The sequence below is a fragment of the Trachemys scripta genome, chromosome 9 (assembly GCF_013100865.1).
Source record: "Trachemys scripta elegans isolate TJP31775 chromosome 9, CAS_Tse_1.0, whole genome shotgun sequence".
Classification (NCBI taxonomy): Eukaryota; Metazoa; Chordata; order Testudines; family Emydidae; genus Trachemys; species Trachemys scripta.
In genome coordinates, this window is record NC_048306.1 from 88062162 (window position 1) to 88078983 (window position 16822).

Sequence of the window (16822 nt, forward strand, 5' to 3'; positions counted from 1 at the left end):
CTGGGGCAGCGCTTCCCTTTTGAGCGCTTATTTGCTTGGGCAGTGCCAGCTTCTTACGTGGGGAGTGCCCTCGGCTGGTAGGCTGGCCCTTCAACCGTACCGGTGAGGTCCAACGGTGCCGGGGGTTTTCTTGTTACCTCGGTGCGGCATGCTTGCGGTGCCCCACCAGTGCCGGATTGCGAACTGACGCCGGGGCACTCCGCACCGAGGACACCGGTGCCGAGGACAACGGAGACACAAGCCCTGAGGGTCACTAATTGGCATAGGCTTGCGGCACATGGTGCAAGGCTTAAAGCCTTGGGCTTGCGGCGGGCCCCGCTGCCCAGGGCTGGTGCTGGAGACAACTTCCAACACCTAAACAAAGAAAGCTTAACTATCTATTATTAAGAAATGCTAACTACTGATAACTGCTGATAACTATGCTAAGGGACACTCGCAAGTGAGAGATAGAGAGCTGTTTCAACGCTGCCACAGACGGTAAGAAGGAACTGAAGGGGGGGTCGGGTCAGTAGGGGTAAATATGCACCAGCATGAGGCGCCACTCTGGCGGGGCTCCCCTGTCGGCCCGACGGCAGCCACTAAGGGAAAAAGTTTCCGACGTCCGTGCACGCGGCGCGTGCACCTAATGTGTAATGGACGTGAACAATCACTCGAAGATGACTACCATTCAATTCAGCTTTAAACTGATGACAAAGGAAGTATCTTTAAAGTACCAAAGTGCTGATCTTTAAAAGCTTTATGGCAAAGGCCTCCATTCTTTCCAGTCTTTTGAAAAGAAACTGTAATGTTTGAAAAACAATTTTACTCTAATTTGATTTGGAGTCTGACAAATTGCTCCAATATTGCTGTTTCTTTACAATTTAAAGAGATACATTACGGCATTTTCTTGCTACTGTAACGATGCAATCACCAACATGTGTATATTAAGAGAGGTTGTTTAACTTTAGTCAGGGTCCTGTGTCACACAACTTCTGAAAGCACCCTTACATTCTGTCATAATGAAATACCCTTTATTCCCACCCCAAACCACAATATACACAACTATGTCTCATGAAACATTAAATTAGTCAATGATTGTTGTCAAAAATGATTTTTTTGACAACGGATTTTTCTGTTATGTTCTCTAGGTAGCCCTGTCTCTGCACAGATCTCAGCTCCCACAATGTTATCCAGGCAATCCAGCTCAGAAGCTTTTTCTCTGCAATTCGTGCTGGAGAAGGGAGAGTTGGTAGCCAGCATCAGTAGCTCACCTCTCCAACTCTCAATTGTTAGTTGCTGTGCCATTCTCCAGGTAACCCAGCCAAATGCTCCAAGATTGTAAACTGGACTAACCTGTCTCCTCTACCCCTGGCTGCCTGAGGGAAAGCTAGAAATCAAGAGGCAGCTACAGAAAGGTCTAGGCAGGACTGGGAGACAGAATAATACATCAGGCACATGGCTGCAGCAAAGTGGCCAATTCCATGACAAAAATGCCAAATTTTGCGGCATCTTGGAAAAATATCTGAGTTAATGGAATCATAGAGGCCATAGAACCCTGACTGAGATTAACAGTCATAGTTCTGTAACCCAATGGCAGTTCACATTTCTCATAGCTATTTTTTCAGCCTCTCTGCATCAGACAAGCATCGATTTTAACTATTTGCTATTTTTGCCACCACGAAGGATAGAAACCATTTAAAAAAAATGAAGATGGATTCTGGAGCACAATGCTGCAAATGCCACATTTGCGGAACTGCAACCTTAATTCAGCCTTCTTGTGCATATTCATAACAATACACTCTTTAATTACGTGACCACATACTATTTTTCTTCAGGAAACTGTTTCATTCAGTGCACAGGATGGATGGCACTGAGTTAATGAGCAGCCTTTCAATATTTTTCGTCTTCTCATTATTCACTGTGTGGCCCCCACGCCTTAGTTACTGCACACTATTCAAACCCTGCTCTGAAGACAGAATTATTAATTTCCTCCTGGGATTTTCTATGGTGTTCATCACTATAATATCTGCATGCTTCACAAATAACTAATCAATCTTCACAACACCCATGTGAAGTGAGGGGGTGCTGGTATCCACCATTTTACTGGTGAGGAACTGAGGCACAGAGAGATTAAGTGAAAAGTTTCCATTAAGTTTGGGAGCCCAATTTGAGACACTTAGGAGTTGTGGTGTCAGGACCCAGCCCTGCCTACAGCAACACCCCAGTACAGATTTGCCCCTTCAACTCTGCTTGGAGCAAGGAGACTCTTTGGGGAATTTAGTTGAGAAGCTCTAGCAAGTCTCTAGTGAGAACGTGAAAACTGATTGTTTTTCCAAAGGCTTATACTTTGGCCAAATTTGAGTGGATTTTCACAGGGACAGCAAAAGGTACATCCCTGATATAAAGATTACCTCCATTCAAGTCCCTGCTCCAAACCATGTGTACTCTAGAGCGTCTCAAATAAAATATTTCTCAAGAATTTTTTTACTGTTTGGACTGAAATTTCAACAAGAGAGCGACCGACACACACACACACACACACACCATGGAAAATTTCAGCTCAAATGGTTAAAGTTTCGCAAAAGTTATAAGCAACTGAAAGTAGGGTCTTACAATGGGAAGTTTTATGCAACCTTAATCATAGGCAACATTAAATCCCTACCTGTAATATCCAATCCTTTTGTGAATCCTATAAAGCCCTTAGCCTCAATGATATCTCATAGCAATTTTGAAGTATTTTCGTACACCTATTTCAAATGTGTTGTTTTTAATTTCATCTAATGTCTCCTTGTTCACATATTATGCGAAAGAATAAACAAATGACCAGTTTATCTTTGCTAAACAGTTCACTATTTTATACATCTCCATGTTCTCTACTATTCTCCTCTAAACAATCCCAAACTTTTCAATCTCTCATCCTTCCAAAAGCATTTCCATGCCTGCAGTCAATTTGGTTGCCCATCTCTGAACCCTTTCTGCTACTGTGATATTTGTTTTGAGATTCATTATGAGAACTAAACACAGTATCCCAAACAATTAGATCACTTTTACCTGGATACCTGTGCCTAGCTTCAGGCAACCAAATTGTATCAGTTTGACATCAACCTGAAATGGATATATGCATGGTTACCAGGCAACGAGAGGCATTTTCCACATACCCAGTGAACTAAGGTATCAAAGAAAAGGAAAAAAAAATACTACTTCAAAATATAAATGACACATTAAATTATTTAATTTCAGAGAGTATTCATTTATGTTAGTGGTCCCAGAATTTTGTCAGCTTTTAATTCTTACGGAAGCTTTTATTTTTTTATTTCCTGGGTCTAAACTACTCTACTACCTGTACTTGACCAGGGTACCCCACTGTGAACCCTTTTTCTGCATCATCTACACCTGTTATCTGTCAAATGAACTCTAATCTACACATTTAGTTGGTATCTGGTACTATACACTGAAAGTAGTTGTGAAATATTGGGCAATATTTCTGCACAAATGTTTTATACAAGGCAAACTGAGCTGGAAAAAAAATCACATAATGGAAGGAAAATTGCTGCAGTGATGAATATTATACAAAATACTCAACTGCAGACAGTCACAGATATGGATGTATGTAATTATTATTTGTAGTATAATCATACCTAGAGGACCCAACCTAAATTGGAGTCCCATTGTGCTAGGCATGGTACATATACATAGTAAGACACAGCCCCAAGTTGGAGCTTACTATCCAACTAGACAAGCCAGGCAAAAGGTGAAAGAAAGGAAGAATTATCATCTCTAATTTACAGATGGGGAACTTGGAATTAAGAATCAGACTGGTTAAGTGACTTGCCCATTATTTAACAGGAGATCTGTGGTAAAGCTGAGAACTGAACCTGGATCTCCTGAGTACCAGTGCAGTGATTTAACTACAAGACCATCCACCCTTACCAGAGCTACAAGGTATGAAATAATCTACAAACAGAAATGTCATCTGGGAGATTTAACATTAATCTCACATACCTATGGTAAATATTTTATAGGGAACAATCCTGCACTGGCAGAGAGATAGATCAGATCACAAAAAGTCTTTTCTATATATAATTTCTACGATTTTATGATTTTTCAACTCTCTTATAATACGGGGGTTAGGAGCTAGTTTGGTTTTATAATCTTAGTCACACTGCCTGTGCTTAGATTTACAGATTTTATTTTATTTCAGAGTAGAGTGAAAAAGAAAGATACACAGGCTAGTCATAAAGAGAAAAAGGAAGGAAGAAGACAAAAGGAAAAGTGGGGAAGAGAAAAAGCAGGGAATGAAAAGAGAAATAAGACACTTTTCAAGTCTAGAGGTTTTTTGTTCAACTATTATTGGTGAGCGCTGATCTTTGTGATGTCACCACTTCAGGGAGAACATCATGAGACTACCGCCATCTTCATTCCCAACTCTCTCTTCTAATAAAAAGGTAACCCTCTGTCTTATACTATCAATATATTCACTGTATATCCAAAAAACACAGTTTAATGCTAGTTTCTTTGTTAAGTGATGCTGACTCCTTGTTTATGTTTATGAAAAAATGTTTTTGTTTATATGGAAAACAAAGACAGAGTCTTCATCCCCTCAGCCCACCTAACAAAAAACACCCTCCAACCCAAAGGACACAGATTTAACACAGGCTAAAGGGAAAAAAATGTATAGCAGCCCACTGCTAAAGCATTGCCAACACATCACTGGTTGTTAGTGAAACTGGTTCTTTGTGATGTCACTGCTGCTATAGAAACCATGAGTCAACACAGGTGAAGAGCCCATCTGGCAGTAGAAGAGCATGGAAAGCTGAGAGAGGAGGCAACATCTCGAGTCTGGCAGGGTCATCACAGCAGCCCAACTGATAAAAGAACACTCTACGGTCCTGGGTACGGTCCTATTCTCAACCTGCAAAGATGTCTCAGGAAGTTGACTGGTTACACAGTCAGGCAGGTGTGTGTAAAGTAGACCTCTACAACCCTGATGAACAGAAGGACCAGGACCGGAAAGTGATCTGTTTTGTAGACGTCTCCAGCCTGAATGTAAAAGACAAAGATTCAAAAGCAAAGAAAGCTGCTAGCCAGTCCAGCAGCATCTCTGAACCTTCAAATGAACTTGATCTGGGAAATCTGGAGGAAAAAGAAGTCATTGTAATAAAGGACAATGAAAAGCATGATCATTCTAAAACTGAAGGAGCAGTATGTCTTTTCAAACAAGGGTCAACTGATGAACTCAGCGTTGTGAGCTGGCTCAACAATGACCTTCAGAAATATGCAGTTGGATTCCAGCATGCACTGACCCCTTCAGATGCCCCTCAGAAACGCAAAGTTAGCGAAACCTTCCATGATCCATCGTTGTCCCAGAACAGTGACACATCTTTAAAGTCTGCTGGTGCCCAAAAGGGAAAGAGAGATCCAGATGATGTTTCATACTATGTAAATAAGCTCTGTTCTTTGGTTGTTCAAATGGCACGTAAAGAGATCACAGATAAATTGGAAGGCACTGCCAGTAAGTTTATACGTCAGGGGATTCATGGTTCAGCTGGTGAAGGGAAAAATAATTCCCGTGGTTCTGTGAGCAAAATTGCCTCACAAATGGTGAATGAAGCCGTTGAAGCAAGCACACAGGACCCCCATGGTAAACTACCATCCCCAAGACCATCTCAAGAAAAGACTACCAAGAAGGAAGATACTTCAGGTTCTAAGAGAACATCACTCTTCTATGGTGAGATGTCTAATCAAAATGGTTGTAAACAGGGAGGAAAGCCTGGAGATAAACAAATGTGTCAGCAAGCAAAACAGTCTGGGCAGGATGATTCTGGTACTTCTGTAAGCAAAGGGTTAATGGTTTATGCAAATCAGGTTGCTTCAGACATGATGTTCTCATTCATGAAGACCATGAAAGTCCAAAGAAAGGATGGTAAGACAACCCCAGCTTGTGTAGTTTTGAAGAAAGTAATCCTCAAACATACCAAAGACGTCATATCAGACTTGATAGACTCAACCATGAAAAATCTGCATAATGTCACAGGGGTGCTCATGACAGACTCTGATTTTGTTTCCACGGTGAAAAAGAATCTATTCAACATAGGAAGCCAAAAGTCTACTGAAATTTTGGAAGCAATGGTGAAACGCCTGTTTAAAGCCCTAGCAGGGGATGATAAGCAGTCTAGGTCTCAAAGCCTAGCATACACATCACTTAAAACAGGCTCCCAAGACAGCAAATCTCAAGGCATGCAATTTACAGCAATGAAAAGTGAAATGCATAATCAAGGGAAGGACAAAGATCGAGGAGCAGGCAAATGTCAATCATCATCAAGCAAAACTTCAGAAAAGCATTGCTCAATGGATAAGTATGCAAAAGACCTCATTGTGACTGCATTAATGTTGATACAACAACATCTATTACAACAGACAAATGGCAAAGACTCAGCACGTGAATCAGGCGCCACTTCGTTTGGATATGTTTCTCGTGATTCTCATTTTGAAAAGGCTGGGAGCAGCCATAGTTCCAAGTCCCTTTCAATGGCTGCTGGATCAAGGCACTCAGGGGCAAAGAATGACCACCAACAACTTGACTCCCAAAAGGGGGACATATCAAGTATCCTGTTATCAATCATCCAGAAGGTCTTACGTGAGGCTGGTTTCAATATAGATGACAATTCCAGTGAAACAAACAGGAATTATAGAGATGCTGCCACCACTGATAGCAAGTCCAGCAAAAAGTCCTTATCTAAACAGCCCAATTCATCCATGGATCAGTTTGACAATATGGATCAGGTGAACAAGCAATTTATTGATCAACTGGTGGAATCTGTGATGAAGTTATGTCTATTCATGGCCAAAAACAACAGCCCAGATTTAGCTATAGGTGACCTGTTGGATGAACAAAATGCATTTGGTGCTTCATCCTCAAAAACGCCAGCAGTACCCAGGAAAACTTCACAATCCAAGGGTAATGGAAAACAGTTATCAGGTTCATCATCTGGTTCTGAAGTGATAGTGAACAACCAGAATGCCAACAGCAGCTCACTGAACAAAGAACTCCAGGCTATCCTCCAGTGGATGGCTGCTTCCCACTTCAACGTGCCCAACCTGTCATTCATGAATGAAAATGAAGGGGATTTGAAGAAGCTTCCTCTGTTGGCTGAAAAAGCAGCCAAGAAGGGCTACAGCGTTGGGGATATTCTCCAAGAGGTAATGAGGTACTTTGAAAAACAACAGATGGCTGCTGCTGTGGGAAATATGCCTCGTTGTGGGCTGATGGACTGGTTGCTTGCTACCCTGTAAGCAAGTGCCGACTCTTCCTCCCTCTCATGTTACTTTGACCCAGCCCAAGCGCCCAAATCAAATCTTTGCTGGCGCAACAAATAAGAACATCACAACCCATTTGCAAGAGGCAACACTGCATTGAATTCAACAGGTTGTCATACACTAGCTGGGCAAGATCATCAATAAAAAAATTTAAAAAAGGAAGACTATTTTATTAAGTACTTCAGCAGAGTGTGAGATAAACAAGGCACTAGTCAGAGCAATAAACCTGCTTCCCCACAGGTAGATATGAAAACTAGAGTAGGGTGAAGAGGAAATGAAAAGATAGGAGGCAAAGAGAAGCAGTAAGTGGGGGGGGAAGGGAGGGGGGAAGGTCCATCAGGGAGGTCCGTTGTTAGAAGCCTTTCTAGAGCAGCTTGAAAAGGATAGGTGTGATTTCTACCAAGGTGTTGTCTTTGGACACTGATTGGACATTTATCTTTCATATCAACCTTTGACTAGTAGGGGGTCTGATAGATTGGAAACTCCACCCTCATCTTAGACAGAAAAGGAGCTTTCTGTGTAGGGTTACCATATTTCAACAATCAAAAAAGAGGACGGGAGGAGCCCCGCCCCCGTCCTGCCCTAGCCCCGCCCCTTCCACTCCCTCCCTCTTCCCGCCCCCTCAGAACCCCCAACCTTCCCCCCCACTCCTTCTCCCCTGACTGCCCCCTCCTGAGACCTTCCCCACATCCTACCTGGCCCCCTAGGATCCTACCCTCTACTTGTCCCCTGACTGCCCCAACCCTTATCCACACCCCCATCCCCTGACAGCCTCCCCCAGAACTCCTGACCCATCTAAACCCCTCTGCTCCCTGTCCCCTGACTGCCCCCTCCTGGGACCCCTGCTCCTAACTGCCCTCCAGAACCCCACCCCCTACCTCAGCCTCCCTGTGCCTTGTCCCCTAACTGCCCCCTCCTGAGACCCCACCTACCTGTACTCTGATTGCCCAAAACCTTACACCCCCAACCCCCAGACAGCCCCCCCCGAACTCCTGACCCATCCAACCCTCCCCCTGCTCCCTGTCTCTTGACTACCCCCTCCAGAACCTCCCTGCCGCTTCTCTGACCCCCTGGCCCCCTTACCCTGCCGCTCAGAACAGAGTGCTGCAGAACAGCGCGCTCGGCAGCAGGGGGAGGGGAGCAGGGTCGGAGCTCCAGACTGCCGGAGGCCCGAGGCGAACGGCTGGCCGGCGATCTGCGAATGCAGGGAGGGGGGGAGGGAGGGAGAGAGGAGGGGAGTGGTCTCAAGTTGCAGGGGAGAGGAGGGGGAAGTGGAGGAAGGGCTCTGGCTGCCGGAGCCCCGTGCGAGTGGCACGATCCGGCCGGCTGCCCTGTAAGCCGCGCACGCTCTGCATGGGGGGGAGGGGAAATCCGGACATTTACAAATTCCCCCCGGACGCTATTTTTAACTCAAAAAAGCCGGACATGTCCGGGGGAATCCGGACGAATGGTAACCCTATTTCTGTGTCTTCTCCCTTTCAAAGACTACTAGCTCCTGCAAGGAATAAGGGGAAAATGTCTCCACCTCTCTGTCACTCTCCCAGACTATTTTTAAAAATCTTCCTTCCCAATGAATAACCCCAGTGCTTGCCTGTGCTGTTACTCAGAACTTCCTCAAGCAGTAGCAGCATTAAATTAACATCATTTTTACCAATTTAACTGCTGTCCACTGTCTTCCAAATAGTAGTAGTGAAACTGACCATAGTCTTATTAATTGCACTCTGGTACTGTTTAGCAAAGTACATGTCTTCAAAACTTTAAGGGCTAGAAATTTCATTATTTGAAAAAAATGAAAGTTTAGATCCCTTCACAGTAAGCTGCTCACTTGCCCTGGTGAGTCTCTATTTCAAAGTTCTTACTTCTGTAGATGGCATGTATTGTAAAACACTGCAAAAATGGAGTTTAGAAACACATCTGAATATTGGGAGAGTGAAGAGATGAGAGAATGCAGAAACCGATTCCTAACAAATCTTTCAAGTATCAGAGGGGTAGCCGTGTTAGTCTGAATCTGTAAAAAGCAACAGAGGGTTCTGTGGCACCTTTAAGACTAACAGAAGTATTGCATCTGAAGAAGTGAGGTTCTTACCCACGAAAGCTTATGCTCCCAATACTTCTGTTAGTCTTAAAGGTGCCACAGAACCCTCTGTTGCTTTTAACAAATCTTTGAAGATTTCCCAAGTAGGAAATAATGCAAAATAAGGATTAGTTCCTGCCTTGACTTTTATAACTGACAGTACAAAACTATTTCATCAGATACTTTCTAAATACTGTTCCCTACCCTGACTACTGCCTTCAAAAATCCCTTCCACTGTGTTAAAGCTTTTTGTGTGTCCAATTATAACATTTTCTGAGCACCAGAATTTCTTTTTTATTAGTTAATTACACAATGGATATTCTCCAGTAGGCATCCAATTGGAATAAATCTGGAATACATGTTTTGCTTCCATCTTTTTGAACATTGTATTGTTGATATTTAGGAATGAAATTAGCCTATCCTATTTATATTGTCTATTATTATTTATACTGTGGTAATACCAAAAAATGCTGGCCACTTTGCAAATACAGAGAAGAGATAGTCCCTATCCTGAAGAGTCCCTACCCTTGAAAGATAAAGACAAATCGTGGGGGCATAGGATATACCATGCAAGCAAAACTATCAATGGGAAAATAGGTACATGTCATATTAGTTAAATGTTTTGTTTTCTAAATACTAAACACACTTAAATTCCCCTCCTCCCTCTACCATTCAACCTCCTTCTGATGGGATATATAACTCACACTTGCACTAAAAGGGTTAACTGGAGCTAGAAAGTTCAATTAAGGTACCTGGAGGGTGGGCCAGGCCAAATTGAAGATGAAGCTCAGCAGGGGGAGAAGTTGGGTGGTGAGCATAAAGGAAGAAAGATGAGAAGGAGGGTTACAGGGAGAGAGGACAAGAATTTTGCAGTTCCTCTCTGGTTGCTAGAAAGTAGAAGAAAGATCTAGATCCAGCACGCTCATGGTGTGGCTATGGGAAAGGGCCTGAAGACAGGCCAAGTTAGTAAGACGTCCAGGGAGTTAGAGAGGAGTCTGAGTGAGTAGAAATTAGTTACTTGCCACAGGTTCCTGGACTACGACCTGGAGAAAAAGGAGGGTCTGAGTTTCCCTACTTGTTCACTGGAAAAGTTGGTACAGAAACACCCCGGTGAAAGGGGGAGGAGGACTACTGAGTTTGGAGCTGGGCCTCCTAGGATGCATTGCTCTGCATCCTGCAGAGCCTGGGAAAGGGTGAAGAGTCTGCATGGGGTGAGCCCAGACAGAGGAGAAGAGTTATATTGTATTTCTTGGAGTTTACTGGACTCTCTTTACCTTGGAAGGGGTCGATTAAACATGACATGGACAGAGGGCTGAGTCATGGGAAGAGGCAGACCACCACAGGGCCAAATCAGCTGTTGGCAGAGGCGGAAGCCTACAATGCCACTTCCAGCCACAAGGGGGTGCACCAGCAGTTAAGTCCATACCTCTACACTCCTCAAGTTCCCTCTCACAAGTCCCCAATGTCATGTCCAGTACCCTTATGTCCTTTCTCTCCAAAGAGACGAGCAATTCACTCCTAAGATAAATAGATGAAAAAGACAGAGTTGAGATGATGTAATATCCTGTAAGTACTGTGAAAAAAATGGGACTTCTGGAAGGAATTAAATAAGGAAAGTGGTGGTGCTCAGAAGAGATGTTCTATATATAGCAGCAGACATGGAAGTTTTAACTTTTTTCCCCTCCTCCAACGGGCAGTGTACCTTTAACAATTACCTTTTAAAATTATAGGAATCAATGTAACTGCAAGCACCATACAAAAGTTTTAGGAAAATGACAAGACAACCACCTACTGGACCCTGGTTTCATAACAAATTCCTTTATTAAAGCAATAGAATATTGATGTTCTCTTCTGCCTGATACCAAACTGTATAATGGGACAAAACCATTAACTTTATCACCTGAGAACCAAAGTAAACACTCTCTCCAGCCTAACAACCATAGGTTATCTCTGTAAATATGATTCTTACAACATTTAAACTCTTAACAGAGATTGAAAGGAGAGATGCTATGGGAAAGTTGTCCTGGAACTTGAGGTATTTTTCAGTCCCATAAACTAGGATTTTAGGAAAAGTAAACGATATATTAACATTCATCTGAAAACTAATGTGAAATGAAATAGTTTTAAGGTTGCCATTTAAAAGCTTTTCAAATCTTTATACCAAAGGCATACTTTCTTCCCAAACTTTCAGAACTACCCTCTCCCTGCCCCGCACAATAATTTCAAGTAAATTACACAAGTTTGCTTTGCTTCTGACAAGTTACACCTGTATCACCATTAATTTGACACTGTACTTAAACTACTATTTGTCATTTTGAAAGAGATCCAGAATAGCACTGTTTAGAGATGTTGCATATGAGGAATAGTTAGCAATCATATTAATAAAGATTGTTTAACTTTTTGATACATTTTTGTTCAAGACCTTTAATCCTACTTTAAACAGAAAATATCTCCATTTTATTAACTCCCTTTATTCTCATCTTTACGTTGCAGTATAAGATGCTTTTCTGAATTGCAAGGAAAGAGAAAGAGCAACAGTAACAACATTTAATACAGCAAAAGCTCTTAGTTACACATTAAGCTGTATTTTCAAAACGTCTGCACACTTAAATACAAAACACAAGTGGGAAGTATACCCACTGAACATTTTCAAAGAGAAGTACAACCAGAGTGCAGTCAGCAGCATCTGGCCAAACATGCGCTCACTAGGAAGGAAAGGACAGGTAAAAACATTGCAGTGAGCTTCCTACAGTAACTCCTCATTTAAAGTCATCCCGCTAAAGAGAAAAAGGAAGGAAGAAGACAAAAGAAAAAGTGGGGAAGAGAAAAAGCAGGGAATGAAAAGAGAAATAAGACACTTTTCAAGTCTAGAGGTTGACGTTGTTTCAATGTTACATCCCTGCTCAATTAGGGAACATGCTTGTTTAAAGTTGTGCAATGCTTCCTTATAACGTCTTTTAGCTGCCTGCTTGTAAGATTCTGTGGAAGAGCAGTGAATTTACAAGGGAGCATTGCACAAGTTCCGCTTCTCCGCCTCCTCCTCCTCCCTCCCAGCGCTTCCCCCACCGCTGAACAGATGTTTAGCGGCGCTTAGGATTTTCTGGAAGGGATGGGGAGGAGTGGAGACGTGAGGCTTCTCTGCTCCTCTCTCTCCCTCCCAGCACTTTGCGCTTAGGACTTTTTGGGAGGGAGGGGCAGGAGCGGGGAGGGATGTAGAGTGCTCTGGATAGGAGGTGAAGTGGGGGTGGGAAAAGGTGGGCCTGGAGTGGAGCAGGGACAGAAAGAGGCGGGCCTGGAGCATTCACGGGAAAGTCCAAGCCTGTTCTTCTCCGGGGAAACCGCCGCTGCTGCAGCAAAGGTGTTTCCTAGTGTCCTCGCCTGCAGCGGGCTGTGCCTGTGTGGGGTAAGCCAGAGGCACTTCCCAACCACAGTACAGTACTGTACTGTACAGTATATAATGCCTTTTGTCTGCCCCCCAAAAAATTTCCTTGGAACCTAACCCCCTGCATTTACATTAAACCTTATGGGAAAATTGGATTCGTTTAAGGTTGTTTCACTTAAAGTTGCATTTTTCAGGAACATAACTACAACGTTAAGTGATGAGTTACTGTACTTAGTGACCACTTCAAACCACCTGCCCTTCAGTGGTTTATTAGAGTAGCTATTTTACACACAAGTCAGACACACAGTCATTTGAAAGCACATCATGGCTGCTGGGCACAGCACCAGCAATATCTTTACAGCTCACATGTGAGCCAATTCCTAACAGGACCAGGAAAGGAAGCAGAGAGGAAAACTCTCAGGTCTTGTATTTGGAATAACATCCAAACAAACTCCTAGCAAGAGTCACCAAACACAAGTAAGTAGAAATAAAACCAGTTAAATTGTCATTTTGAGTTTCCAGGGGGCAGGGAGACACACAAAGGATTTATGCTATGCCAGTCAGGGGGAGGGAAGGAGAGGAGCCATCACTGTATGTAGATAGTGATGAGAAATATGACTAATATGTGTAACTAGATGGGAATTTGCAAGAAACACTGTTTGCATCAGAAACCATTTTATTTCCTTCATCTGCCTAGAACAGTTCAGGAGTTATAGTCCAAAGATATCAATTTATTAGGGAAAGTGTCTCCAAAAAAACCCAAAACAAACAAACAAAAAGTGAAGTCCAAAGAGAGTAAACTCATAGTGCAGAATGGCTATTCAGTCCCAGGTGACACAGACTAAATTCATTTTTGAATCAGGTGAGTTTTCAAGGACCGAGGAAACCTATGGGAGCAGGAAAGGGCTACTATCTATGAATATATAGCACTCTTGCAACACTAAACACCCAACACAGAAGCAATGGCACAGATACCAGGAACATGTCATGAGTAGAAAGCTCTCAAAAGGTAGACACTGTCATGGCAGTTGAAAACCAGGGTGGTAGGGTCTGAAGGATTATTAACACAATGGACTCTAGTCACAGTAGAATCCCTATGTGGGATACCACTGGGAACAGTTCACTTCAGAAGAGAAATGATGCACAAGACACTGCTCATCCTTTAAAAACCGTGATAATTACTGTTGAATCACATCTTCTCTCACAAAAGTGTCATTATACAATTCCACATACTGTGCAGTTCAACAACCCAATACTCTGGCTAGCTGCTATGTTTTGTCCAAAGGTTTCTATGTCAGAGGTGAGAGCAGGCCATTGTGGGCTGCTGCCTGGCTTGCTAGAAGGGATTCTGACTACTTCTGCAGGGATTTGCTAGCTATTTGAGTTGCCTGCTGTTCCCTGAGATATATTTCTCAGAGGATCCCTCACTCAACACCTACTAGCTCTTACTCCCCTCATCTCGAGTGGCAGTTTTTCCTGGTGGGTCAATATTTGTTCTGTGGTCTTTGGGGTCCCTTCCTTTCAAATTCATCCTCCTCCACTGTACAGAACTGGGAAAGGGAGAAATGGTTAAATTAAGTGGAAGGTAGGCAGAAATATAAAAAAATATAAACCATGTAAGTCACCCCAATCTTCTCCTCAAAACTGAGGCAACAGCTGGTGCTGTGCCCTACAATAATGTACTGAAATAAAAGTATTTGTGACTTGTGTAAATGAACTGCTTTAGAGGGATGTCCAAAGCAGTCTCACCATTTATGAACCCAGACCAATTTTTAAACTCTCAAGTTCAAGTGGTCTGATATACAGAGGTACTGAGCATTCACTGATCACTCTGATGACTGAGAATTGCTCAGCATCTCTAAGAATTAGGCCACTTTTATTTGAGTGCCTAAACATGGATTTAGGTGCCTACATTTAGTTCTATCGTTTTGGCCTCTGTCTCTAAGATTCACGCATATATGGTCACCAGGCAGAGTCATTTCCCATTTTAACCAGTTAACTAAGGTAACAGAAAGAAAAGAAAGAGAATACCATTTCAAAATATAAAATAATGCTTTCCACTATATTATTTCAGTGATATGGGCTAGTAAAGAGCACTGCACTGGGGGCTAGGAACATTGAATTCTAATCCTGGCTCAAAGACACACTCCCTTAGTGGCCTGGGCTGTCCAGTCTAAAAACAGAGATAATACCTACCCTCTCCAAAGAGCTTGAGCAAGGGGAGAAGCCTCTTGGAGGTCAGGGAGACAAATCTGAAGGTTCAGATAAACACTGAACTCTTGGTGCCTATCTAAACTGAATCACAGCCTTTTGAGGTCATAGATTGCTATGTTAAAGCTTAAGTGAGGACAGAAGAACATTCATACTATTACTACTACTAAACATTACAAAGAGCTTCACATGTTTTACTGACATATTACTAATGAGTATTACTAGTTAAACAAAGGCACAGCTGAGCCATTACTAAACACAAATTGTTTACCAATGACTCCCAATGCAGTGTATTTAGTCCAGTGAAATATCACCTCCTCAAGGAAAAAGGAATGTTTTCATCCTTGTGAGCATGTGGCTTTGAGCAGAAAACTGGTAAGCACATAGACTGATTCAGGTGGAAATCAGATACTACTTTTGACATAAACTTAGGGTGTAGCCTAACCAGACTATGTCTCTGTAGAGCATTTAGTTTTCCCCACTCTCCTGCTCAGGTGATGGCCACTAAAAAGGCTAACTTCGTGGACAGGTTCAGTGGAACGCAGTTGAGCCGGGCCCTGTGGATGAACCTCCAGTTGGCAAACCAGGTGAAACTGCCCCTGGGGAGGAAGTGGTTGCTGGCGTCCCACTTGCACATCACCTCGAACGCCTTGCCCTGGTCCAGCACCTGCTTAACCTTTCCCACATACTGGCAGCAGATGGCATCCTTCAGGGTCCTCTCCAGCATGGTTCTAGCTTTCAGAGTGAGGATTGTGTGGTCTGTGTTCTTCACCTGTGGCACCAGGACTCCCAGCTCCTGGCGTTTCTTGCATCACGTCCAGCGGCAGCCGATACGCTTCTCCAGTCGTTACATAGCGTTGTGGACACGAGTCTAGAGTGAAGCAAAGTTTCCCCCATCTCTTCCAAATTCGCCTTCCAGCGAGCCACTCAGGTAGGTGGCAACATCTTGGTTGGAGGGGGTCCTGGTGATTCGCTTCTTGATGACATCCTGCATGGCACTTTCTGCGATGTTCCTCACCACGGCATCCGGGCACGTCAGAATGCGGAAGGCATGAGTGATCACTGCAACGTCGTACAGATCACCCATACGAGGGATGTTGGTGCTGCCCTGCATGTGCGAGATGTACACCAGTTCATTGCTGGCTCTCTGAGGAAGAAACATCCATTTCTTCACTAGCTGCCTAATGGTGTTGCTGCCTTGTTCAGAGGTACCTTCACCATGGCACATCCTCTCAGGATGAATGAGATACGGGGGATCAGAAAGGTGTTCAAGGCATTGATCGTCTGCCATGGTGTCAGTAGGGAGGAGTCGATCCTGGCCACATCTCACAGGATCTCAGCAATGGTATCCTCAGGTGTCTGCTGGACACGGAACCCGTGGGCATGTCGAGATGTTGGCATGCTTGTCCATCCTCGAGGAAGATCATAGGTTCACCCTAGATCTGAAAAGGTGTCACCTGGACCATGTCCCTTCTACTGCCATCAATATGCAGGGATGCGCACTTCCTACCATTGAAGCGGAGTCCCATCCAGTTGGCAGCCTGGATGGTGATGTCAAGCATTTGTTGGCGATACTCAAGGTTGTCTGCGATCAGGACCAGGTCATCTGTGTAGCCCAGGATATTCACACTGTTACCATACAGGTCGAACCGCCTAGACTGCTGGAAATGGCTCAAATGAGCGGCTCCATGGCTAAGTTGAAAACAATGGGGCTGAGGGGACAACCCTGCTTCATGCCGCTACAGATAGGAATTTCAAGCCTCTCTCCTTCCAGGGAGTGGATGGTGGTGGTGCAGCCTTCATAAAGTTCCCGGATCAGTTGGAGAAAGTTTTCAGGCATCCCAAACTCTCGCAGCGTG

The 16822-nt window shown here is 43.6% G+C and overlaps 2 protein-coding genes across 6 annotated transcripts in view; one reads left to right on the forward strand and one right to left on the reverse strand.

Moving 5' to 3' along the window:
- The window catches only part of PHC3 (polyhomeotic homolog 3), a 103515-nt gene that overhangs the window by 48685 nt on the left and 38008 nt on the right, over nt 1-16822 (reverse strand). The window lies entirely within an intron of this gene.
- On the forward strand, nt 4900-7272 carry LOC117882440 (A-kinase anchor protein 4-like). Its single transcript, XM_034780661.1, has one exon. The coding sequence runs from the start codon at nt 4900-4902 to the stop codon at nt 7270-7272; it is 2373 nt and encodes a 790-aa protein (XP_034636552.1).

Excerpts from the sequence above, each read along its gene's own strand:
- LOC117882440 (XM_034780661.1), top strand. The coding sequence starts at position 4,900 with ATGTCTCAGGAAGTTGACTGGTTACACAGTCAGGCAGGTGTGTGTAAA.